This window comes from Theropithecus gelada, chromosome 16, assembly GCF_003255815.1.
Source record: "Theropithecus gelada isolate Dixy chromosome 16, Tgel_1.0, whole genome shotgun sequence".
In the NCBI taxonomy this organism is placed as follows: Eukaryota; Metazoa; Chordata; class Mammalia; order Primates; family Cercopithecidae; genus Theropithecus; species Theropithecus gelada.
Window position 1 is genome coordinate 49365082 of NC_037684.1, and position 26564 is coordinate 49391645.

The window sequence follows — 26564 nt, forward strand, 5'->3', positions numbered from 1 at the left end:
GAAACGGCCCCTGGTGGCTTCTGTGAAGTCAGATTGAGTGGCAGACAGTGATGCCAGCTTATTGGTCTTTTCCTCACACTGGGGACCAGGGCTGCTGCCTTTTACTTCTGTGGTGTCCCTGAGCCTCTTCAAGAAAGGGGTGATGCCACCCCCCTTTCCAGGCGCTCATTTCACTGGCCAAGCGTAACAGGCCCCTTCTTCGGAGGTGGCGTCGCTTTCTGGGTCGTTCCTGAAACCCCTGCGGTTTTAGTGGAAGGAGGGCTTGAGGGGGAGTCAGGGGATGGAACAGGCTGACTGGGTGACATCACCTGGACATCCTGGCAGTCCTTGCTGAGGACAAAACACAGCCTGGCAGGAGAGAAAGGTCCCAGCAGACGGGGGAGACCAGGGACCGACACCTGATACCGGCCTCAGGCCCCCATGGGATAAAAAAGGCCTGCACCCTTTTTGGCTGAATCTCATGGGAAGTCCCTGAACTCGGCCGTGGAGAGGGGATGCAGGAGACCCCCATTCCTGGAGGTGGAGGAGCTGACGGGGGCAGTGGGGGTGGGGAGGGCAGTGGCGGCCTCTGACAGCGATGAGGAAACAAAGTGGTCTCCAGTGTCCTCGGCTCCCAGCCCGTGTGATGAGTGAGATGGCACCAGAGATGACAGGCCACTGAGCCTCTGCCCCAGCCTGCTCCCCCTTTATTCCTGGTGACACTTGTCTTTTTTTTTTTTTTTTTTTTGAGACGGAGTCTCGCTCTGTCGCCCAGGCTGGAGTGCAGTGGCCAGATCTCAGCTCACTGCAAGCTTCGCCTCCCGGGTTCCCGCCATTCTCCTGCCTCAGCCTCCCGAGTAGCTGGGACTACAGGCACTGCCACCCCGCCCGGCTAGTTTTTCGTATTTTTTAGTAGAGACGGGGTTTCACCGTGTTAGCCAGGATGGTCTCGATCTCCTGACCTCGTGATCCACCCGTCTCGGCCTCCCAAAGTGCTGGGATTACAGGCTTGAGCCACTGCGCCCGGCCGACACTTGTCTTTTACCACTCATGGCATGCCTGCAATCAACTGTCTTCAGAAAGGAGCCGTTTGTGTGAATGACTGCGGGGGCCGCCAGCCTCACCCCTGGCATCCCTGACTCACCTTTTTTTTTTTTTTTGAGACCGAGTCTCGCTCTGTCTCCCAGGCTGGAGTGCGCTGGCACCATCTCGGCTCACTGCAACCTCTGCCTCCCAGGTTCAAGCGATTCTCCTGTCTCAGCCTCCTGAGTAGCTGGGACTACAGGTGCCCGCCACCACACCTGTTAATTTTGTATTTTTAGTAGGGACGGATTTCCACCATGTTGGCCAGGCTGGTCTCCAACTCCTGACCTCAGGTGATCCGCCCACCTCAGCCTCCCAAAGTGCTGGGATTACAGGCATGAGCCACCAAGCCCGGCTGCTTCACCTTTGAGCTAGGCCCCTCCCTGGGAGGTGGCAGTCATTGGAAGTGGGGTCCTGGGGACAGGTGTCCACACTTCAGACGGAGAGCAGCCAGGCGAGGTCCCTGAGCTGTGCAGGGGGAGGTGCCCTGGGCAGAGGGCGGCGAGCCTGAGGTCTGGAACACTGGGGCATGGAGCATCGCCGCCTCTGCAGAAGCCCTGCAGGAAGGAAATGAGCACTGCAGGGGGCCCCCACACGCCCCGGGGATTAAGGGCTAACTGATACACTGCAAGAAAAACAAGAGCTGACTTCCTGGCGTGATCTTCTCATGCCGGATCAAATCAGGCCCGGCTCCTCTGATATGCGCTGCCAGGCGGCAGGCAGGAACACCCCGAGCCCTGAGGCCGTCTCTCACCGTGGGATGCTCCTGTCAGATGGCGGCAACCCTGGCCCCAGAAGAAAACAGGAGAAAGGACAGGGACACAGAGTGGGGCATGGCTGTCTTTGTGCTTCACCTCTGGTCTCACCCTTTGGAGAGAAAGGAGCCCTTTATCTAAAAGGCCAAGATGGGGCTGACTGCCTGGATCAAGACCGTCAGCGTCGGTTTCTGCAACCACAGGCCCTGCTGTGTGTGGCTGTAGTGCATTTGAAGGTGCCCGGACAAAGTGAGATGTATTCTATGTGCAAAATTCATGCCAGACTTCAAAGACATACTATGGAAAAAGAATGTAAAACGGCCGGGTGCGGTGGCTCATGCCTGTAATCCTGGCACTTTCAGAGGCCAAGACGGGCAGATCACGAGGTCAGGAGTTCAAGACCAGCCTGATTAACATGGTGAAACCTCCTCTCTACTAAGAATACAAAAATTAGCCGGGCGTGGTGGCGGGCGCCTGTAATCCCAGCTACTCGGGAGGCTGAGGCAGGAGAATGGCATAAACCTGGGAGGCGGAGCTTGCAGTGAGCCGAGATTGTGCCACTGCGCTCCAGCCTGTGCAACAGAGTGAGACTCTGTCTCAAAAAAAAAAAAAAAAATTAAGGCATGCATACAAAGAGGGCATCTCCCCACTCCTGAGGGGCCTGGTGAGTCCTTCCCTTCGCCTGGCCCTGGATTGCTCCTTGGTGGACTGAGAGGTTAGAGATGAAACAATCCCTGGGGCTGCTCAGCCCTCTACCAGCCATGACTTTGTGCGGCAGCTTACCGACTCCTTGCGCCTGGAGCTCCACGCTGATGTGGGCAGCTGGCAGCTCACCCAGCTCAGGACCTGAGCAAGAGGTCTGATCAGACCAGAAACAGTGAGACTCTCGGCTCCAAGACTGCCAGACACAGCTGGGCACATGTGCAGCCCGGCCACGGTGTGACCACTTGGCAAGCGTGCCAGCAGTTAAGCCCTCTGGTGCCCACTCTCTCCTCCAGCTTCGGGGCTCCTGTGGGGAGGCATTCTTCTCCCTGCTGAGGCAGATGGTGGTAATTGCCTCCTTTGCCCCAGGGGCTGTAAGCTGCCAGGCGCCCATGTGTTCCTGATGAGGCGAGGCTTTACCGTCTCAGGAAATTGCCCTGTTTGTACAAAAGCTCCGCTGCCAGACCCTTGGACCGAAGTTGAGTGAAGACCTCTTCCCTTCACTCCCTTGGCCCGCTGAGCAAAGCAGAGATGCCGTCCTCCAGCTGGGCCTAGAGGAGCACAATCTGGCGGACTGGGGGTTCAAGGAAACAGCCTCCTTCCATTGTCTGCAGGTACAGGGTTGGGGGCCAGGAATCTGCCAGGAAGCTGTGGCCCAGGAATCTGCAGGGCCACCTGGAGGAGGCTCTTTTGGCTGTGAATCTGCCTAGCAAGTCTGATAAAAAGAAGTGAAATGCCAAGGTCAGCCTAGAGAGAAGCAAAAGGTGGCACAGCTTGCCTAACCCGACAAGTGTGGGGAGGAACAGGTGCTAGTGATTCCTTTTGGGACTTTTACAGGGAAGGTTTAGAGGAAGCAACTATAAAAACTCCAAAAAACAGAAAACAATCAAGCCTTGTGTGTGTTAAGAGAGCAGGCAGAATTCCTCATACTAAATGGCAAGAGAACATAGAGGGAGGCCCTGGAATCCTCAAAACCAAGGCTACCTTAGGGTATCTGTCCCTCACTCTGAACCATCCCTTTTCCCTGGGAGAAAGGGGACCCACAGCACCAGCCCCAGTTCAGCTGTAGGACTGGTGCTGGTGCAGCCCACTCCCCAGCCCCTGTAGCCACCTGGTGCACGAGCCATCCCTGCATTCCAGAAGTCTGCACCCTAGCCAGTCCTGCTCAGAAACTGGTAGACCCAAGGGCTCTGGGCCTCTCTGCCACCTTTAAGATAATAGCTATCCTTACTAGCCAGGTCTGGGGACCTGCAGCCCTATTTTGGAGAAGTGCAGGTCTGATGGAGGCAGCCAGCTAACTGTCCATGCCAAGATAATGACCCGTGTGGCCGCTTGAGAAAACGTTCTGCCGGCTGCACTGCAGCAGCAGGCGTCTGGTAGCATCTGGCACTGTTCACTGGTCAGAGGGAGAAAAAGGTTTATAAAACAAACAGACAAACACGAAAACGAAGGAACAAGCAGTTCTCATAGCTGCCTGATTTGTCTCTATTGTCAGGAAGCTGAAAAGGGGAGGGTAAACTGCCCAGCACACACAGCAGCTCATCAGACCCAAACTATTGTCTCAATGGCATTGCATAGATTTAGGAGGACTTCCTGAGAAGGAGAAGACAAGGACACAGGCTGGCTGAGTGGAAGGCTCTCTCAGCTATGTGTGCCCGTTGACTCAGGGTACAGCAGTCCCACACTTTCTTGGGGTTCAGAACGTTTTGGGGGAACCTCCTCACTGTCTCCTCCCAGCAACTTTGAGACGCAGTTGCCCTTGTTGTACGGGAGCTGGAGTGTGCTCAGAGGCAATGGATTAGTAAGCACAGGGCAGGGATCCACGAACTCAGAGGACCCTGGGCACCTGCTCTGTCTGCCTCACACCTCTTCTCCGGCAGCATGGGAGGCACTGCCTGGCCAGGCCTTTGCACAGCCACACCCGTCTCCATTCCACAGATGAGCCGCAGCTAACGTTACTCAGCTTTCACCAGCCCAGGTACCTGCCCATCATAGCTGGATTTCTAGGTCAGAAGATCCCTGGGGGAGCACTTCGCAGGGCTGAGGTTGCAGATCACCTGAGGTCAGGAATTTGAGACGAGCCTATCCAACATGGTGAAACCTCGTCCCTACTAAAAATACAAAAATTAGCTGGGCATGGTGGCGCATGCCTGTAATCCCAGCTACTCAGGAGGCTAAGGCGGGAGAATCACTTGAACGTGGGAGGCAGAGGTTGTGGTGAGCCGAGATCGTGCCATTGTACTCCAGCAACAAGAGCAAAACTCCATCTCAAAAAAAAAAAAAAAAAAAAAAAGATCCAGGGGAAATTTGGCCTAACAGAAAGGATGTGGTTCTTTTCCAAGTGGTGAGGATTCGTTCAACCCTGAGCGGCGCGTGAGAACAGAGAGTTGCAGTTAATGAAGGCAAACAAAACCATCTGCCGCGGGTAGTGACCATGGACAAGCAAGGCTCCCATTCCCAACACAAAATTGCCACCGCAAAGGGATGGCTGGAGGAGAAAACCCTGACTGTCTTGAAGAAGTTCTCTGTGGGTCTAGGACCAGTGCAGAGCAGCTCAGCAGATAATAGCCTCCAGTGGGCTAAGGTGATATAGGAATCTGGAGCAAAAGCCAAACACCAGGCCACCAGCCTCAGATCAGAGTACCCTAACAGTTTGAAAAGGTCCTCACAAATATTCCATCAGTATTTGTCATGTGAGATACTTTTTTTTTTTTTTTTCTGAGGTAGGGTCTCACTCTGTCACCCAGGCTGGAATTCAGTGAGTGGTGTGATTATAGCTCACTGCAGCCTTGACCTCCTGGGCTCCAGCGATCCTCCCACCTCAGCCTCATAAGTAGATGGGACTACAGGCATGCACCACCATGCCCGGCTGTTTGAGATATTTTCTTTAGTCTGTACCAAATAATAATACCTCTAGGCCAGGTGCAGTGGCTCAAGCCTGTAATCCCAGCACTTAGGGAGGCTGAGGCAGGTGGATCACCTGAGGTCAGTTCAAGACCAGCCTGACCAACATGGTGAAACCCTGTCTCTACTAAAAATACAAAAAATTGGCCAGGTGCGGTGGCTCATGCCTGTAATCCCAGCACTTTGGGAGGCCAAGGCAGGTGGAATCACTTGAGGTCAGGAGTTTGAGACCAGCCTGACCAACATGGTGAAACCCTCTACTAAAAAAAATTTAGCCAGACATGGTGTCACACACCTGTAATCCCAGCTGAGGCAGAAGAACTGCTTGAACCTGGGAGGTGGAGGTTGCAGTGAGCCGAGATTGCACCACTGCACTCCAGCGTGGACAAGAAGAGTGAAACCTCATCTCAGAATAATAATAATAATAATAATAGTAACAATAATACCTCTAGTGGACGCTTGTAGAGCCCCTCACTCTGTGCCAGATGGTGCTTAGAGCAGAGGGTGGACCCAGAGGCCAGGGCCTGTCTACTCTGTGCAACCGGCACAGCCTGCCACCCCAGCTGGCTCTAGGCAGTGGCCCCAGCCACGGCCCCTCCCAGATCCTGCTCCCAAGTGTCTCTAACATCTAACAGAACAACAGGTTGGATTCTTCCAGTTGGTGTTGTCAGGATGCAGGCAATTTCCAATTTATTCTCTTTGCTTTGGAACATCGATAAATTTTACAGCTAAATCTGCTTTCCATCTCCTCCGTAGCAACAAGTGTCTTCAAACAAAAAATTAGAACCAACACATATTTTTGCTATCTTTGGATATTTTCCTAGACCTCTAAATGTCCCAAGCTTTTCAAGGCTGCAGACAGAATTGCGCTGTTTAGAATTCTGTGATCAATTAGCTTTTTTGTGTGTGACTAACGACCGACACCTTGTATGTGAAAAATTAGCACTGCCACAGCGATGACAATGAACAGAGCACAGTCCCACCCTCAAAGTCCCTGGCGTCGGCCTTCCTCTCCTACGGGGGTGAAGCCTCTGCCTCTGCTTTTGGGAGGAAAGTCCCCGCTATGGCCAGGGCCGCTATGGGTTGTCATCACAGGCTGTCACCTCACAGTCGCGGTGACAGGCTCAGGTTGCCACCAGGGGAAGGGGTCGGAACCAAGCCAGGCACTGTTTCATTTCAAACGGGGAATCCAAGAGTTCTCCCTGATTTAACATAAAAAAGAGAGGAGACAGCACATCCAAACAACATTCGGGAAGAGAGGAATGGACAGGAGACCCAGCAGCGAAGGCCAGTGCCATCCTCAGCCACCTCGCGCTCCTGACCGTCACCCAGCAGGCCTGGTAGGGCTTGCCTGGAACAGAGAATAGAAACCATGATCACTTCGGCTGGGAACGGAGGCTCACGCCTGTAATCCCAGCACTTTGGGAGGCCGAAGCAGGTGGATCACGAGGTCAGGCATTTGAGACCAACCTGGCCAACATAGTGAAACCCTGTCTTACTAAAAATACAAAAAATTGGCTGGGCGTGGTGGTGGGCACCTGTAATCCCAGCTACTCAGAAGTCTGAGGCACGAGAATGGCTTGAATGGGAGGCGGAGGTTGCAGTGAGCCGAGATCGTGCCACTGCACTCCAGCCCAGGTGACAGTGTGAGACTCCATCTGAAAAAAAAAAAAAAAGAGGCCAGGTGTGGTGGCTCATGCCTGTAATCCCAGCACTTTGGGAGGCTGAGGCGGGTGGATCACGAGGTCAGGAGTTTGAGACCAGCCTGGCCAAGATGGTGAAACCCCCATCTCTACTAAAAATACACAAATTAGCTGGACATGGTGGTGGGCACCTGTAATCCCAGCTACTCGGGAGGCTGAGGCAGGAGAACTGCTTGAACTCAGGAGGTGGAGTGAGCTGAGATCGCGCCACTGCACTCCAGCCTGGGCAACAGAGCAAGACTCCGTCTCAAAAAAAAAAAAAAAAAAAAAAAGAGAAAGAAAGAAACCATGATCACAGCCACAGCAGACCTTGGGCAGGCTTTAAAAGTATGAGACTGGGCCAGGCGCAGTGGCTCACTCTTGTAATCCTAGCACTTTGCGAGGTCAAGGCAGGTGGATCACTTGAGGCCGGGAGTTCGAGACCAGCCTGCCCAACACAGTGAAACTCCACTTCTACTAAAAATACAAATATTAGCTGGGCATGATGGCATGCACCTGTAGTCCCAGCTACTTGGGAGATTGAGGCAGGAGAATAGCTTGAACCCGGGAGGCAGAGGCTGCAGTGAGCTGACATTGTGCCACTGCACTCCAGCCTGGGCAACAGAGCGAGACTCTGTCTCTAAATAAATAAATAAATAAAAGTATAAGGAGACTGAATTGAGGTCTCTTCGTCCTCTCTTGATGTTGGAGACAGAAGCCTCCTCTAGGTTCAGAGCTTGCTGACAGCACCACAGTCCATCCTGGAGGAGGGACTGGAGCCAGCACAACATGGAACACCCACTTGGAAGCGACCCATTCGCAGTCCCCGGGGCCTCAACTGCATGTCCTGCTCCACGGGAAGGCAGGACTGAGCGGCCTCCGAAGTGTCCTTCTGTGAAAACCCCCAGCGAACAGCCTGCAGGGTGCAGGGGCAGTAAGGGCCTGCTTGAAACCTGCTCCCATCAGAGGCAGAGCCGCTTCCCAGGGCCTGAGGACGGGAGGGGGTCCTGCGTCTGGCGCTCTGTCCCCCACGACACAGCCTGCTTAATGTCCAAGAGTCCCACGTGAAGGGATGTGCAAGCTCGCCGGAGACCTTGGCCCTGCCAGATCTGTCTTCTTATGTAAACACCTGCTTTTAATACTAAACAGCATCACTGGCCGGTAACCGCCAATGCTGCTCAGAGTGCCTGGAAGGAGCACTGAGAGGAATGGAATTTGTAGTGTGGCCGCGAGACAAAGCATTAGGGCAACCTGAGAAGAAAAGGTGCAGTCGGGATTCGCCTCCATCCCTAGTTTATAGGTCCTGGGTCCCCACTGAGGCCAGCACTGTAGTGGGAGAGGCTGGGAGGGCTGTGGGCAGGACAAAGGGACATCTTCCAGGAGGATGAGCGGTTCCCCATGCCTGTCCCCCTCACGATGCTGCAGGCAACGGCCTGAGGCAGGCCTGAGACTGCTGCACAGCAGGGCCTGGAACTGGGTTCTTGGAGCTGGAGGACAGCACGGCTGTCAGCACAGAGACGAGACAAGGGAGGTGCAGAATCTTGGCAGATGACCCTGAGAGGAGGATGAGGACATGGATAGACAAGGACCTGAGACCAATCATCTGTGCTATATATATTTTTCTTTAAACAAATTTTTTTTTTCGGTAGAGACAAGGTCTTGCCATGTTGCCCAGGCTGGCCTCGAACTTCTGGCCTCAAGTGATCTGCCTGCCTCAGTATCCCAAAGTGCTGGGATTACAAGCGTAAGCCACTGTGTCCAGCCTATTTGTGCTATATTTCCAGAAGGAGGGGTGAGGATAGTCCTAAATTTATATGGCATAGATGATGAAACTTTCAATTAGAAAAACCCCAGCTTCCTGAGGCTCTCCAACCCAAAACAAATCCCAGGGGTTAAGGCCCCTCTTCCAGCATCTCAAGGTTCTAAGCCACCACCCAAATCTAACAAGAACTCTGATTTGTGTCTCACCATCCTTTCTAGCTCTTAGCCCGCCCTCCCTGCAACTTACCGGGAAAACAAGAGGCACAGCCAAGCCCACAGTGGCATTCTAAAACCACCTTTTCAAAAATTCTAATGGTGAGATTATTAGAGTGAAAGAGGTCTGGCCTAACCCACTCCATTTTTTTTTTTTTTTTTTTTGAGATGTCACCAGGCTGGAGTGCAGTGGCCGGATCTCGGCTCACTGCAAGCTCCGCCTCCTGGTTCACGCCATTCTCCTGCCTCAGCCTCCCGAGTAGCTGGGACTACAGGCGCCCACCACCATGCCCGGCTAATTTTTTGTATTTTTTCAGTAGAGACGGGGTTTCACCGTGTTAGCCAGGATGGTCTCGATCTCCTGACCTTGTGATCGGCCTGCCTCAGCCTCCCAAAGTGCTGGGATTACAGGCATGAGCCACTGCACCCAGCCTCTATCTTGCTTCTAATCTCCAAGCTGTCCTTGTTCATTCCTGGGAATAAGCTGAACTAACTCTGGGAGAAGCTTACAGTTTAACTGTTTAACTTTGAAACAAAGATGGTAACAGCACTTTCCGGAAATAAACCCCCTTCTTGCCTGGGGACCAGACTGCCTTTGCAGGACTAACAAATTAGCCACGAGAATTGAAATTACGGTTTAGGAGTCATGCAGCCACAGGCCACAAGATTCTGAACCTTCCCAGTTGCTCCTAGGGATGACATCACTGTTGTAAAACCTAAGAATGGTGCTTGAGATATTTTTCAGACCCTGCACTCTATGGATCGGCTGGCACCATCCATCCAAACTGGCTCATCTGGTCTTGTGGCCCTTGCCCAGGAAACCAACTCAGCACAAGAGGCCAGCTTCAACTCCCTATGACCTCATCTCCAACCTGACCAATCAGCACTTCCCACTTCCAGACCCCCTGCCCATCAAATTATCTTTAAAATTCCCAGTCTCTGAATTTTCAGGGAGACCAATTTGAGTAAAAACAAACTCCAGTCTCCTGTTTAGCCAGCTCTGTGTGAATTAAACTCTATTACAGTTCCTCTGTTTCGATGAATCAGCTCCATCTGGGCAGCAGGCAAAGGGAACCCTGGCGGAGTTACAATGCCATCCTGAAACAATGCTCTCGGATTTTTAACCAGTCAGCCTTTTCTTCCAGCCACCGGATTTGCTCAAAAACTGAAAACAACTAAGCCAACATTTCTCGTGGCGACTTTTCTTTCCTATGTGACAGGTGAGTTTTGATTTCCAAAGGGAATCATAAGTGTCAGGTACATGTTTAAATCACTTTTATTCCTTGCTTTCTTACATTGTTTTTGTGACTTCTATTATTGATGTTATAATAGAAGTGAAAAGGGATGACTAAGAAAAAAAGGGGAGTAAAGAAGGGGATTAAAATGTAATGGCATCAAAAAATTACACATTGGGAACTCCTGAAAAATAGTGCCTCTAACATCTGTATCTGGCATCAGCCACACCTAGCTGCTGGTGAGTCAGGTTACACTTGACCTCACTGGGTTCACACAGCCAGGGTCCCGAGGAGAGAACAGGGACTGGATATGAGGGAGAGCACATAAGAAATGGGCACAGTCTCCATCATCTTTGCCTTTTAATATAAGATTTGGTTTCATCATTTCTGAGTGTAACATATTTCTTCTAAAAATAGAGCTCTCTGCTTGTCTGAAACTTCTTAGCGTTCACTGGGAGGTGAAGGGGAATAAGGCTGACCGTAATTCTGGGGTGACGCTGCCAGTTTCATAGTCATAGATAAACTTTTCAAGGGATCCTGGATGCTCACAGCAAGGATGAGTTCATTTCAAATCCATGGTACTGAAGCAGCATGACAAAGCGTTTCAAGGCCCCATCTGTGCCTGGTGTGGCCTCCTGAACACATCACTGACCAAAGGCAATCACAGCTCACAGGGCACCAGACAGCAGCGGCCCTCTCCCAGGAGGCCTAGGAGACAGGATGACCCCGCACACATTTACCGGAAGACGACAGGGTGCTCTCCTAACACACGGCTTAAGAATGTGTGCAAACACAAGATGTAGGAATGCAGGGCCGAAGATGTTAAACTCTTGCCCCGGGCCAACGCAGACCTGGATTTAATATCATGGAACTTGCTGGGATTTTCTCACAATACAGATTAAGAGTCAGAATCTCCCCCACCCCTGAGGAAGAGCCTGGTTAGCTCCTGAATCCAAAGATGCCCTTGATGTATCCAGTGAGGCCACTCTTGGTCTTCTGTTCCAACTTGTCCTCAAGGGGTGGGAAAGCCACATGGTTGAGGGCCAGGTCAAAGAACAAAGGCTTGCAAGGGATGGGCTGGAAGCCTGGTGGGAAGTGCACAAGGTTGGCTTGCTTGGTGACAAGGGAAGGGTCCAGGCAGAATGTTTCAAACCGTTCAACCAGAGGCTGGAAGTCAAATCAAAGAGACGTATGTAGGCATCCGTCACAGAACACCCTTGGTGAACATTTCCTGAGTGCCGACTGCCTGGTTCAGAGCTTTACAGGCGCCATCTCACTCAATCACTCAATCCTGACAGCCTCCTACGAGGAGCGGCTACCACGTCCCTGTCTTGCAGTCAGAGTCACTGAAACCCAGAGAGGCTAAGAGACGGGCAGGCTAGGACTGGGGTACAGGTCTGTCGGCCATGTTCCGAGTTAGAGCTCTTACCCATGGGTGCTACTCTGTACAGTACAGGTTCCTCAACCCTCTTCTTCCCAGGGATGATCTGACATCTAGGAAGCTTTATGCAGGAAGCTTTGAGGTTGGGTAAGAGAAGGGAGAGAGGTGGGGGTTTCCTTAGAAATTTAGGGTCCACTGCTCTACAATGAGCTTGCATTTCTAGTTTGTTACTAATCCTGCTTTGTAATCCTCAAAAACTACAGCCTAGACTTACCTTATTGTCCTTGACTTGGGAAGAGGAGGTCTCTGTTTGATGAGCATCGTTTCCATCTGGAAGTTTCACAGGGACTCAGTAAGAACAATGATGTATAATAGCACACTACTCACAAATGAGGCCTATCACACAGGTGGCCCCTACATCCCAAAAGTAAAAGGAGCCAGTACGTGGGGAAGCCAGTCCTGTCTCCTGCTGAGAAGTGGTGGAGATAAACAGATCAATCCCAGATCCAACGCTGTCGGCCCAGTGAAGCCAGCACAGTTGCATGAGGACAGTAAAAGGGAGAAGGGCCAGTGTAACAGCACATCTCGAAATGCTTCTACACGATCTGATGCCCAGCTGGCACAAGTAAAGGCCAGGAAAAAGAAACATCTTACAGATGAACCGAGACAACCCTTTCAACCTTAAAACAGTAGTATGGGGTGTGGGAGAGAAGGGCAGTGGCAGGAAGGGAAGTCTGGGGATACAAAGGCCAGGCAGGGGGCTCACCAAGGATGGCCGCGGCCTGCAGGGAGCACTTCTCCGACCGCACTTGAGTGATGAGCTCTTGCACGTCAGGTAGGTCCTGTAAGATTCAGAAAACGTGTACTCCCGAGTCAGGGCCAGGTCAGAGCACACCAACCTAACCTGAGTTAAGCGACCCCACTGGTATTTTCATAGGACTTTAGACTTTCTAAATGGTTCTCCCTATTAGAACAAAACAAAACTAAAAATGCTAGCCTGTTTCAAATGGGAAAAGCTATGCCACGGCTTAAGTAATGATGCCTGGAAATAAAGATGATGTTGATAATATTAATAAATTTATCATACACTAAAACAGTGTGCCAGGCATTATTCTAAGCAGGTTACATAATCACTAGCTTAACCTTCTCAATAATCCTGAGGCAGTTTGCACTCCCATTTTACAGATGAGAAAACGGAAGCATGGAGAGGTTAGGCAGTGTGCTGGCCATGCCCCCAAGTGGCAGCGGGCTGGGGTAAAGGGCTGGGCCATCTCGCTCAAGGGCCTTCGTCGTTACATCCCACTGCTTCAGCGAGGGCGATGAATTTTCCCGGCCTCAGTCTCTTGCTTGGCATATTGGGAATGACCCGAGAAGGTCTGGATACCACAGAACCCTTCCCGCCTCCATTCTCTGACACGTCCCCCACAAAGCAATTCAGCACGTGAAATCAGGGCCACACTGGTTTGCACCGTGTCCCAAGATGATATTCCACAGTGGCGACGCTGCCATGCCCGTCACCCCCACCTGCCCACATCCCTCTGCTCTTTCCTAACTCTGCCTTTGCATGGGATCTCTTTAACTTCTTCTGCATCCATAGGTGGGCTCCTGCATGCCAGTCTGTGGCTACAACAAAACTACAAGCACTCTGAAGGCAGAGAGCTCTTCTCCACCCCTCTGAGCATGCACGGGATCCAGCAGCTCCAACGCTGGCGTGACTCCATCAACAACAGGAACCTTTGCTTGGTTTTCTAAATGGTCTCTACTTGTCAAATATACATGGATTCCTTAGACCAGCTGATGTTGCAACAAGTTCTGTATCATCACAGTAGGCCACAAGCTTAAGAAGCTAGTCGTCATTCAATAATCAGTAAAGCACCAGGCGTGGTGGCTCACGCCTGTAATCCTAGCACTTTGGGAGGCTGAGGTCAGAGACTCACTTGAGGTCAGGAGTTTGAGACCAGCCTGGCCAACATGGTGAAACTGTCTCTACTAAAAATACAAAAATAAGCTGGGCTTGGTGGCACATGTCTATAGTCCCAGCTACTTGGGAGGCTGAGGTAAGAGAATCGCTTGAACCTGGGAGGCAGAAGTTGCAGTGAGCCGAGATCGTGCCACTGCACTCTAGCCTGTAGACAGAGCGATACTCCATCTTAAAAAAAAAAAAAACAAAAGTAAAGCAAAGCAAGCCTTCCACAGCTGCGCTTTGTTTATTTATTTTGAGATGGAGTCTTGCTTTGTCACTCAGGCTGGAGTGCAGTGGCGTGATCTCGGCTCACTGCAACCTCCGCCTCCCAGGTTCAAGTGATTCTCCTGCCTCAGCTTCCCGAGTAGCTGGGATTACAGGTGTGCACCACCACACCTGGCTAATGTTTTGTATTTTTGTAGACACAAGGTTTTGCCATGTTCCCCAGGCTGGTCTTGATTTCCTTACCTTAAGTGATCTGCCCACCTCAGCTTCCCAAACTGCTGGGATTATAGGCGTGAACCACCGCGCCCGGCCCTGGGACTGTTCTTTAGATCAAGCATTTCCTTAGCTTTAATGGACCCCCAAATGGCCTGGGGATTTTGTTAAAATGCAGTTACTGGCCAGCATGGTGGCTCATGCCTCCAATCCCAAGGTTTTGGGAGGCAGAGGCAGGAGGACTGCTTGAGGCCAGGAGTTCAAGACCTGCCTGGGCAACACAGTGAGACCCCCCATCTCTACAAAAAAATAAAAATTGGCCTGGCATGGTGGCTCATGTCTGTAGTCCCAGCTACTCAGGAGGCTGAGGTGGGAGGGTAACTTGAGCCCGGGAGTTCAAGGCTGCAGTGAGCTATGATGGTGCCACTGCATTCCAGCCTGGGTGACAGAGCGAGACCCTGTCGAAAGAAAGAAAGAAAGAAAAAAAACCAAACAAGCAGAAGGTCCCAGGTGGGAGCTGACAGGCTGCATTCCTAGCCAGGCCCCCGCTGCTGCTGCTGGTCTCGCACAGGCCCTGCAGGATGGCTACACCAGTGCTTCTCACTTTGTTGCACGTCAGAATCACTAGGGCCTTTCAAGGTCCCATTGCCCACTTCAGACCTCTCACACTGATTAGAACCGCAATCTCTAGGGTGCGACCCAGACATCTACCTTGAAAACAATCTTCCTAAGAGATTTCAATGTGTAGTCAAGTCTGAGAGCAGTACTTCAGGTTTTCCTGTGGTTTCTTTTAAATCAGAAAAATGCCTTCCCTTCTTCATACCTAAATCCTCCTCAGGGCTGGAGCACAGCCATGAGTGACACAGTCTGCAGCTCCTGGGCAGTCAGGGCCATACCAGGTCCCATGGGCAGCTAGGGAGGACCAGCCTGAGGTGGAGCCCAGCTGTTGTACCCTCGCAGCTCCTCCACAGCCGACTCCATAACCTGCCAGGGCTTGCAAACAAGGAGAGGCCAACGTCTCACCTTTAGGCTGTTCTTGAAGGCGCCAGCATCAGAATTTACTTCGTTTGCATATTTCAGGACTCTATCATACAGGACAAGGGCTTCGCTCCACTTCTTCACCAGCACATAGGACTGAGCAATGAAAAAACACCTGATGGGGAGGGGAAAAGAGCCACAATATTCTAAAGCAGCAATTACCCAAGACCAAGGCTTTCCTTGCAGTTGAGGCAAAATTTTACATTTGGTAACAGGTTTCTTAACGTGGGATCACTGCATGGGAGCTCCCTTCATGGGAAGTGTTCAGATTTGTAGGCTACCCTGCAGAGATGCTTCCCAGCAGTCAGAGATGCCCAGGTAGGCCCAACAGTGAGCCATGGTTTTTTACTGACTGACTGACCCTACAGAGGAGAAACAGTTCCCAAAAGGAGCATGGTGAGGCCAGGACAGGAAGGAAGGAAGAATGCTGCCCGGTTCAAACAGAAATCCCACCCCGATCCACACACTCAAGTCGCAATCATTCATCTCTGCTCATCGCTTTCCAAACACAAAACCCACAGAAGGTTCTTTCTGAGTCAAATTCCTCTCCTGGGCTCAGCAGACACTAAGCACTGCTGGTCCCTGAGAGGACAGAAGGGGCCGTGGAGTGAAGATGGGGCACACTGGAGCACCAGAGCACACTGGTGTGTGAGGGCCAGAAGAGGAAGGGCAAGAATGCATGGGGCTCTGCCTTCCATCCTGGCTGGGCCCCATTGTGCTACCCAGCCTACTTCCAAGTTACAAATGACACAAGTCATTTAAGAAACTGAGTTTAGGCCGGGCACGGTGGCTCACACCTGTAATCCCAGCGCTTTGGGAGGCCCAGGTGGGTGAATCACCCGAGGTCGGGAGTTCGAGACCAGCCTGATCAACATGGAGAAACCCCATCTCTACTAAAAATATAAAAAAAATTAGCCGGGTGTGGTGACGCATGCCTGTAATCTCGGCTACTCAGGAGACTGAGGCAGAAGAATCGCTTGGACCCAGGAGGTGGAGGTTGCGGTGAGCCGACATGGTGTCAATGCACTCCAGCCTGGGCAACAAGAGTGAAACTCAGTCTCAAAAAAAAAAAAAAAAAAAAAAAGAAACCGAGCTTAGCTTTATCCCGAGTTAGTTCAAGTTCCTTGAACTGGCCACTCTGGTTCCGCTAATTAACACCCTTTCAAGGCATGCCCCTTTTCCCCTGGGAGGGAGGAGGAAAGTAGAGGAAGACAAGTTTTCTTTTTTGAGATGGAGTTTCACTCTTGTTGCCCAGGCTGGAGTGCAATGGTGCGATCTTGGCTCACCGCAACCTCTGCCTCCCGGGTTCAAGCTACTCTCCTTCCTCAGCCTCCCGAGTAGCTGGGATTATAGGCACGCACCACCACGCCCGGCTAATTTTTTTTTTTTTTTTTTTTTTTTTCCGAGACGGAGTCTCACTGTCTCCCAGGCTGGAGTGCAGTGGCGTGATCTCGGCTCACTGCAAGCTCCATCTCCTGGGTTCACGTCATTCTCCTGCCTCAGCCTCCCACGTAGCTGGGACTACAGGCGCCCACCAGCATGCCCGGCTATTTTTTATATTTTTAGTAGAGACGGGCTTTCACTATGTTAGCCAGGATGGTCTTGATCTCCTGACCTTGTGATCCGCCCGCCTCGGCCTCCCAAAGTGCTGGGATTACAGGCGTGAGCCACCGCGCCCGGCTAATTTTGTATTTTTAATGGAGATGGAGATTCTCCATGTTGGTCAGGCTGGTCTCAAACTCCCGACCACAGGTGACCCACCCACTTCGGCCTCCCAAAGTTCTGGGATTACAAGTGTGAGCCAACGCGCCCAGCGAGGAAGCCAACTTTAACACATGTGCTCCACTCTCCCTGACCTGGCCAGACGGCAGACATCATCACTGGCCACTACTGGCCACAGCCTTTAGAAACTCCCCTTGAATATGCTGGGCTGACCTTCCTGTGATCACAGGCAAGGTAACACATACACTCAAGGCCAACGATTCCAACTGCTATGGGCTGGGTCATGCTCCCAATGCTTACAGAACCTGGGAGGCAGAGGAAAACTCCGCCTATCCCATGGGACGTTACCTGTAAGCTTTGAACACCAGAGTCTTGAGGCCTATCTCTTTCTGGAAGGCTTTGTCTTCCTCTAAACCAGGAAGCTGGAGCAATTCCACCAGATTCTGTACAACAGATGCAACAAGAAAATTCATGAAGAGATCTTAGATTGAATTTTTGACAGAAGACCTTGTAAGAACGGGTAAGGGTGAGGGAAAAAAAAGCCCGAGGTCAATACAATGGGGAAAAGCCTGTGAAGTGCCCTGGCAGCAGCCACACCTGGTGTCAGCTCCATTCCCCTCTCTGATCTTGGAAACATATTTGTCCTTTACAACTCAACTCTTAGCTCACCTGCTTTCAGAGACTTCTTGGCCTATCTCAGCTGGAAGGGATCTGTTCCAGCTCTGAGGTTTTATTTTGCTTAGCATCTACTCAGATGCCTTGACTGTGTGTGTCTCACAGTCCTACTGACTGACAAACTCCCTGGGGGCCAAGATGGCATGGACTCAGGTCTCAGATGCTCTGTGGCACCTGGGAGCATCTTATACAGTGAAGTGCTCAGTGATGACCTGGGGTCACTATTCTCTACAGATCAACATGTCTGAGAGGTAGTGGCTCACAGACTGCACAACTGGTGTAAGACCTTTGTCTTTTCCCAGCTAGTAACAGGTCCTGCTTGTCACAGTCCTTTCGTGATGCAAAGTTAAGTCATTTTGTGCCCGACACAGGCAAAGGAAAAGGACAGGCCCTTGCCTTCCCGGTCCTCAAGGGTCACCTGTAAGATGATGTCATAGAGCCGGATCAGGTCCTGGGGCCGGGGGGAGCGCTTGCTGTCATCCTCTGGCTGCTGCTGCAGCAGAGCCCTCTGCAGACCTTTGGCCATGTTCTCATTACGCTTGATTGCCGTTGACAGCTTGATATAAGTCAGGTAGCTGGAATGCACCATAAGTCAACTCAAGTTATACTCAGAGAAGCAGAGGAACTGGGAGGAGGACTGGACTGAGTTGGGGCTGACCCAGAGGAAGTGGGGGGCTGGTGGGGGCGTAGCCACAGCAGGGCCATTTGGCCTGGGCTTCAAGGGACCCTCCATTTGGCTACTATCCAGTGGCAAGTTTGCAGGGGACCCGTATGGGATCTTATCACAAAATTTGATTTTTAGCTTGATTTATACCTTCTGCATCCTTTTTCAAGAACCACACAGTGGAGAAAACAAACAAACACACAAACACACAGAGTGGGATCCCAGCAACTCATGAGGCAGGAGATTGCTTGAGCCTGGGTATTCAAGGCAGCAGTGAGCTATGATCACACCACTACACTCCAGCCTGAGCAAGACAGCAAAACCTTGACTCTAAAATTAAAAAAAAAAAAGGGGGGCCAGGTACGGTGGCTCAAGCCTGTAATCCCAGCACTTTGGGAGGCCGAGACCGGCGGATCACGAGGCCAGGAGATCGAGACCATCCTGGCTAACATGGTGAAACCCCATCTCTACTAAAAAAAATACAAAAAATTAGCCGGGCGAGGTGGCGGGCGCCTGTAGTCTCAGCTACTTGGGAGGCTGAGGCAGGAGAATGGCGTGAACCCGGGAGGCAGAGGTTGTGGTGACCCGAGATCACACCTTTGCACTCCAGCCTGAGCGACAAGAGTGAAACTCTGTCTCAAAAATCAAAACCAAAACATTCAGAGAACACAAAGGAGCTCTTAGATGGTGTCAGCAATGTTAGGTGGGAGTCAGGAAGGGTCAAGGCAGGGAGAAGCAGAGTGGAAGAGTGAGACAGGGTTAACAGTGGAAAGGTACAAAATGATGAAATCCCAAATCTGCAAGGTATTTAGAGATACTGAGGTAAATCCCACAGAAATGTGTTAAACGAATTAAAAGTGGATGCTTCTGAGACCCAGGAGAGAAGGTCATGAGATGGATTTTCCTAAACAGCTTTGCAGAAACCAGACTCAAAACAAAGAAATATTATACACAAAATGATATGGGAATTTAGATACAGCTTTCCAAAGTTTTATTGAAATACAGAAGCTGGGCCGGGCATGGGGCTCATGCCTGTATTCCCAAAACTTTGGGAGGCCAAGGCAGGCGTACTGCTTGAGTCCAGGAGTTCAAGACCAGCCTGAACATGCCGAAAACCTGTCTCTACAAAAAATACAAAAAGTTAGTTGGGCATGGTGGCACACATACTCCCAGCTACTTGGGAGGCTGAGGTGGGAGGACCGCTTGAGCCCAGAAGGTTGAGGCTGCGATAAGCTGTGACTGTACCACTGCACTCCAGCCTGGGCAACAGAGAAAGATCCTGTCTTGGGGGGAAAAAAAAAGCAGCCTGATTCCTGATTCACCTGTTTACCCCAAAGCTGGCCTCTGACCTAACTGAAATTCGTGGTGTGACACCAGCTATACCTTCAGGTGGGAAAATGAATCCACGGGCAAGGGGGCTTCAAAATTTCAAAAGTCTCCTAAGCCTTGTTGAATGTTTCAAAGGGTCTTTTCAAGGTTAGGAAGTTAGACTAACTCCTGATTCTTTGTGGCTATTAACTACAAACACATCACTTAACCTCCTGGAACCTCACCTTTCTCATTGGCTGTTGAAACAGACAACATTTAAGGGCCATTCTTGCTGAATCTTCTAGTAGGACATTTCGTGTGAATTTGACATTCACATAAAATAAAACTCCTAAGGTGACATTTAAGGGTAAAGAAGGGAGTTTTTGTGGTTTTGCTCTTATAGGAATATGGAGAGGGGCAGGGGAATGGCTAAGGATATTGTCAGGCTCACCATATAAATTACAAGCAGTGACTAAGAATCACAATTTCAAGGTCAGATGGAAAAGAGAATCTGATGGGAAGTGGAGTTTTCCCAACAATCTTCTCCCTGTCCATTCCAAAAATATGTCACTCTTCCTCTCTTCTGTAAAACAAAATGAATCATCTTTTTTAAAAATGAAACTTGCTGGGCACGGTAGCTCACGCTTGCAATCCCAGGACTTTGGGAGGCCGAGGCAGGTGGATCACATGAGGTCAGGAGTTCAAGACCAGGCTGGCCAACATGGTGAAACCCTGTCTCTACTAAAAATACAAAAAATTAGCTGAGCATGGTGGCGTGTGCCTGTAATCCCAGCTACTTGGGAGGCTGCGGCAGGAGAATTGCTTGAACCAGGACTTGGGAGGTTGAGGTTGCAGTGAGCTGAGATCACGCCACTGCATTCCAGGCTGGGCTACAGAGCGAGACTCCGTCTCAAAAAAAAGAAAGAAAGAAACTCGACAGGTGATTTTACTTTATTCATTTGAGACAGGGTCTCACTCTGTTGTTCAGGCTGGAGTGGAGTAGCAGGGTCATGGCTCACTGCAGCCTAGATCTTGTGGGCTCAGGCAATTCTCCCACTAAAGCCTCCCAAGTAGCTGGGACTTACGGGCATATACCACCATGCCTGGTTAATAAAAAAATTTTTTTGGCCAGGCGTGCTGGCTCACGCCTGTAATCCCAGCACTTTGGGAGGCTGAGGCGGGCAGATCACTTGAGGTCAGGAGTTCAAGACCAGCCTGGCCAACATGGTGAAACCCCATCTCTACTAAAAATACAAAAAAATTAGCTGGGCGTGGTGGTGGGTGCCTGTAATCCCAGCTACTCGGGAGGCTGAGGCACAAGAATTGCTTGAACCTGGGAGGCAGAGGTTGCAGTGAGCCGAGATTGTGCCACCGCGCTCCAGCCTGGGCAACAGAGCGAGACTCAGTCCAGACAAAAAAAAAAAATTTTTTTTTTTTTTTTTTTTGCAGAGATGGGGTTTCACCCAGGCTGGTCTTGAATGCCTGAACTCAAGTAGTCCACCTGCCTTGGCTGCCTAAAGTGCTGGGAGGATGTGACTTTAAAATATATATGATGAAAGAAGAAAGGAACAAGAATAGTCAAGAGACCCCTGAGGACAAACCTGGCGAGGAGAACTTGCTCTATCAGATGTTGAGATTGGCACAAAGTTATAATGCACTGTGCTGGTCCAAGTACAGACAAATCAATGGAGCAGAAGGGTCCAGAGAAAGAACACACATGGAGAAAATGGGACACATGCCTGGCAGGGCTGGCGCTGCAGATCAGCGGGGAGACAATGGAGTAGTCAATAAATCATACTAGAACAACCTATTGTCTTTATGGAAGAAAGTGAAGCAGATCCTGACCTTACACAAAAATAAACTCTGGATGGAGTTAAACTTGAGTTGAAATTAAACTTCAATGTGAAATGGACAACCGTAACACATTCAAAACACAGAGACCAACTTCCAGAGTTTGGCACTGGGAAGGAGAGCAGTTAGCTCTAGGAGTGGAAGGAAATGAGGAAAGGGCCGCAGGGAGCTTCAAACACTGGTTGTGTTCTTGTTTTTGTTTTTTTTGAGAATTTTGAGTCAGGGCTGTATCAGGCTGGAATGCAGTGACATGATCATGATCATGGCTGACTGCAGCCTTGAACTGCCCAGGCTCAGGGGATCCTCCCACCCAAGCCTCTGGAGTACCTGAGACCACAGGTGTGCACCATTACACCCAGCTAATTCAAACTCTTGAGCTCAAGCAATCTATTTATCTCAACCTCCCAAAGTATTGGGATTACAGGCATGAGCCACTGTGCCTGGCTGTGTTCTAATTAAGCTATGTAAAAATCTTAAATTAGGCACATAAAATAAAATGTAAATATAGCATTTATATTCATTTGATACAATGGACATACATGCATTAGCATTTTTACGCATTAAGAAATTATAAATGTAAGCCAGGTGCAGTGGTTCACGCCTGTAATCCCAGCACTGTGGGAGGCTGAGACAGGCAGATTGCTTGAGTCCAGGAGTTCGAGACCGGCCCGGGCAACATGGCAAAATCGCATCTCTACAAAAAAAAAATTAGCCAGGTGTAGTGGGGCATGCCTGTGGTCCCAGCTACTCAGTGGGAGGCTAAGGTGAGAAGACTGATTGAGCCTGGGCCATTGAGACTGCAGTGAGCTGAGATCACATCACTGCACTCCAGCCTGGGTGATAGAGCTAGACCCTATCTCAAAAAAAAAGAAAAAAAAAAAGAAAGAAATTATAAATGTAAATATACATAAATATTACATATACTCTTTTGTTCAAATGGTATTTTAACAATATTAAAAAGTAGAAAAATTAAAATAACCCTTACCTATGCAAGTATTGAAGATTAGACACCTTCCCCGACTCTCCTTCAAGGATATAATCTCTCTGTTTCTGCAGAAAGTGAAAAAGGTAAAAGTAAAGCAACCGATGCTGTCGCTCTGACCACCTCATGCAATGGTGGGGTCTCCAAAGTGCCCTGAACATAGACACAGACTCTAGTAAGACAGGAGTCCTCAAATATCAAAGATCTACTACTTGACATAATCTAGAACAACAGTGGCACTCAAATTGCCACTGGCATCTAAACACTGACCTCAAATAAGATAATTGAGAGTAACGGCCAGATGAGACTTCCTGTCCACTCCTCCCAGTGCCTAACCCCAAAGCATTAAAATCAGACATTCCACAGTCCACGGCTCTGTGTGAAGATCTATGCCACAGATCCCAGTTCCACTCCTTGTGCTGTCAGAGCCTGCCTTCTGTGGCTGGCTGAATAATGTACCCCAGAGATGTCTACATGCTAGCCTCCGTGGAATCTGTGAAGATGTTACCATATATGGTAAAAGAGACTCTACGGATGTGATTAAGGATCTCTGAATTATCTGGGTGGGCCCAATGTAATCCCAGGGTCCTGAGAAGAGGGAGGCAGATGGGTCAGAGCTGGCGATGATGAAGGAATGGAAGCAGAGGGGAGAGGAGCTGATCACTTTGAAGCACACATGGAAAGCCACAAGCCAAGGACTACAGGCAGCTGCTAGAAGCCAGGAGATGTATTCTTGGGAATACTGGAAAAGGATTCCCCTAGGGCTTCTAAAGGAACACAGCCCTGTGAACCCACTACATTTCTGATCTCTAGAAGCATAAGATAATACATTTGTATCATCTTAAGCCATTAAGTTTGTGGTAATATGATTGTAGCAACAGGAAATGAATGAGCCTTTGCTGCACCACATTCCTTACATTCTGTGAGGTGTCTCCCAACTGCTATGCATTCAAGGTGAGTGACAGTGACAGGGGCTAGGACTCTGTAGGCACCTCTGTTAAGTCGATGAAGGGAAGCACAATACATAAAGGCAGCCTAACGGGGCAAGGAAGCAGGTGACTCCTTAGAGAAAGCAGTGATTCAAAACAAAGTTTATACTCAAGGCTTTGTGGCAGATGCTGAAAAAAAAATAGTTGCAAGGCAACACTTGAAGTTATTGTTGTTTAATGGGTTCAGAGTTTCAGTTTTCCAAAATGCAGAGAGTTCTGGAGATGGACTGGTGGTGATGGTTGGTTATACATTATAAATATATTTACTTACCACTGAACCGTACACTTAAAAATGGTTAAGGTAGTATGATTTATGTTTAACGCTTTTTTACCACAATAAAAGTAAGTTTTTATGAACAGGTAATACTTAACTATCAAAACTTATAGCTGCAAGTATCAGATAATTAGAATCTGCAGAGATCTCTGTGGGCTAGGATGGTGCAGGCATACGCTTTTCAGAAATGGCAAGCTATGAGCTGGACCTTGAAAAACAGATGAGGTTTGGACAAGTGAAGAGTGGCAGGAAAGATTAACCAAGTGAGGAGGGAGGGGAATGAGAACAGTGTAACACACTGGGTGGGAAAAGCATTACTGAGATGCCCGTAAGTGGAACAGCTTGAGGGAGAGGACTCAGAAGGATGTAGTGAAGTACAAGGCTGGGAACAGACTGGGGAAGGTTTGTACATCAGCTCAAGTCTGAACTGAGAGACCAGTGGTCTCTAAGTAGGGCACATAAAACCCAGGGAGTCTGAGTATGAAAAGAAAATTAGAATTTCTATTTCTATTTATCTCATTCAAAAAAGTCCTTATTTTAATGCATTTTATATATGACAAATTAGTCAAATAATAAGGTATATAATTTATAAATAAATGCATCAGTGGTGCAGGCTCAACGCTGCCTATGGGGTTTATCAGCATAAAAGTTTGGAGGCCACTGCTCAATCCCTACAGGAAATCACTGGGCTTTTTAAAATTAGGGAAACTAGATTTAGAAAGATTCCATTTGTACTTCACAAAAGAAAGGCCTGGAGAAGAGAACCAGGACCAAGACAGAAGAAGCAATTAGGAGACCTTTGCGGTTGCCTAGGCACAAGAGAAAAGGCTAATAGAAACAGGCGAATCAACAATAGGCACGAGGCCCTGCAAATGGAGAAGAAAGTGGGCTGGGTGACAGGGACAAAAGAGACAAATACATCTAAGGTTTTCAGCCTAGATGCCTGAATGAATCACAGGGACAGTGTTTTCAGAAAAAGGAAGGCACTGGAGAAGTCCACCTGGAGACAGAATTTGAGGCCACAGGCTCCATAGGCCATACAGGAAACCACTAGGAGGAACAGGGGAGGGAGGGATTAATTTCTCAGTGTAATGGAGCCCAGAAGCCTTTATTTGTCCCGACGACCACACCTCAAAAAAAAAAAAAAAAAACCGAAACAGTGGCCAAGAGAACAGTGCACTCAGAGCACTGGGGTCCACCTGAGAAGGGGACACAGGCTGACCTGGACCCCTGCCCAGAGCAAGGGCCAGGGCTCAGCTGAGGGTCCTACCTGATCCGGCTTGAGCTCCTCCCGAACCACCTGGATGGCGTCCCGACACTCACTGAGCATGGATTCAAACAGGCGCTCCTTGGTTTCTTCGCTTTCGGCCTAAACAAGGGCAGATCAAAGTAAGAGACTTTCCTTTGAGCAAACCATAGTCATCTAATGGGAGGAGAGCAAAATCGCATCTGGAGTCCCCCGACCACACACTCACTCACGCATTCCACACCAGACATCATTTTAATTGTTACCATTCTCTACCATATAATGTTTTCTTATAGCCTTAGTCATTATTCATATGGAAAGGGGAGTTTTATTTTTAAAAGTAAACATGCTGAAAAAGCTGTCTGCATAACTGATCTGAGACTTAGCAAAGGCTTTATGTCTCTTCCTAGCATAGCTTCCTGCTACTTCCCTGCAGCGCTTCGCCCTCTGCGCAGGACCTGGCACCCCTTGAGGGGCCTTACAGACTGGCCTTGGGGCACTCTACATGAAGCACAGCACATCAGAACTTCATTTATCTTCCTTCCAGAACAAACTGCCAAGCTCTACTGTATGCCAACACAATTACCTTTCACAAATGTAACCCAACTCAAAGATTGTTTCTCTTAGGTTCAAGCAAGTAATAAAAATGACTAATCAATACCCACCAAAAAGACGGTTCTCGGCCGGGCGTAGTGGCTCACGCCTGTAATCTCAGCACTTTGGGAGGCCGAGACGGGCGGATCACGAAGTCAGGAGATCGAGACTATCCTGGCTAACATGGTGAAACCCCATCTCTACTAAAAATACAAAAAAAATTAGCCAGGTGTGGTGGCGGGCGCCTGTAGTCCCAGCTACATGGGAGGCTGAGGCAGGAGAATGGTGTGAACCCGGGGGCTGGAGCTTGCAGTGAGCACAGATCGCGCCACTGCACTCCAGCCTGGGTGACAGAGCCAGACTCCAGCTCAAAAAAAAAAAAAAAAAAAAAAAGTTCTAAATATCACACTAAGTTCTTTTTGCCACAGACATGCTGCACTCAGATATTCCACATGACTACTCTGAGAACAATTTTTAGGACAGACAAGGTTGACATGCATGAGATGACAGTCTTTGCACAAGTACTGGGCGTCACCTGTCTGCTACACAGCTGGGGTAAGTGAGAAAGTGATTCACTACCTGAATACCTGCCAAGCCACATTATCATCCCAAAGAATCTAACCGAGCAGATAGAAATGGACAAAAGGCAGAAAGGAGATGAACCTGTGTGACTGGCAGACCCACTGTGAAATTAAAACATCAACATTCCATTATGATATTTGACTTCTCATAGAATTTAACACTCAATCTGAAAAAATGTCTTTTTTTTTTTTTTTTTTGAGACGGAGTCTCGCTCTGTCGCCCAGGCTGGAGTGCAGTGGCCGGATCTCAGCTCACTGCAAGCTCCGCCTCCCGGGTTCCCGCCATTCTCCTGCCTCAGCCTCCCGAGTAGCCGGGATTACAGGCGCCCACAACCGCGCCCGGCTAATTTTTTGTATTTTTAGTAGAGACGAGGTTTCACCGTGGTCTCGATCTCCTGACCTTGTGATCCGCCCGCCTCGGCCTCCCAAAGTGCTGGGATTACAGGCGTGAGCCACCGCGCCCGGCCTGAAAAAATGTCTTAATATTCAACTGAGCTCTAAGAAAGCTCAAACAAAAACCCAGTACTGCCTACCCGTTTAAGAG

General features: G+C 49.8%; 1 protein-coding gene across 5 annotated transcripts in view; it reads right to left on the reverse strand.

The window, feature by feature from the left end:
* Positions 1-10655: 10655 nt before the first annotated feature.
* Positions 10656-26564, reverse strand: part of SRP68 (signal recognition particle 68) — a 41028-nt gene continuing 25119 nt past the window's right edge. For all 5 annotated transcript variants that reach the window (XM_025363760.1, XM_025363759.1, XM_025363757.1 and 2 more), the window contains 8 exons: positions 24870-24968; positions 22340-22404; positions 17950-18106; positions 17205-17299; positions 15120-15249; positions 12462-12537; positions 11970-12025; positions 10656-11481 (listed from right to left, as the gene is read on the reverse strand). In XM_025363760.1, coding sequence (XP_025219545.1) covers positions 11254-11481; positions 11970-12025; positions 12462-12537; positions 15120-15249; positions 17205-17299; positions 17950-18106; positions 22340-22404; positions 24870-24968 — 906 coding nt within the window. In that variant the 3' untranslated portion in view covers positions 10656-11253. The remainder of the gene's footprint in view (positions 11482-11969; positions 12026-12461; positions 12538-15119; positions 15250-17204; positions 17300-17949; positions 18107-22339; positions 22405-24869; positions 24969-26564) is intronic.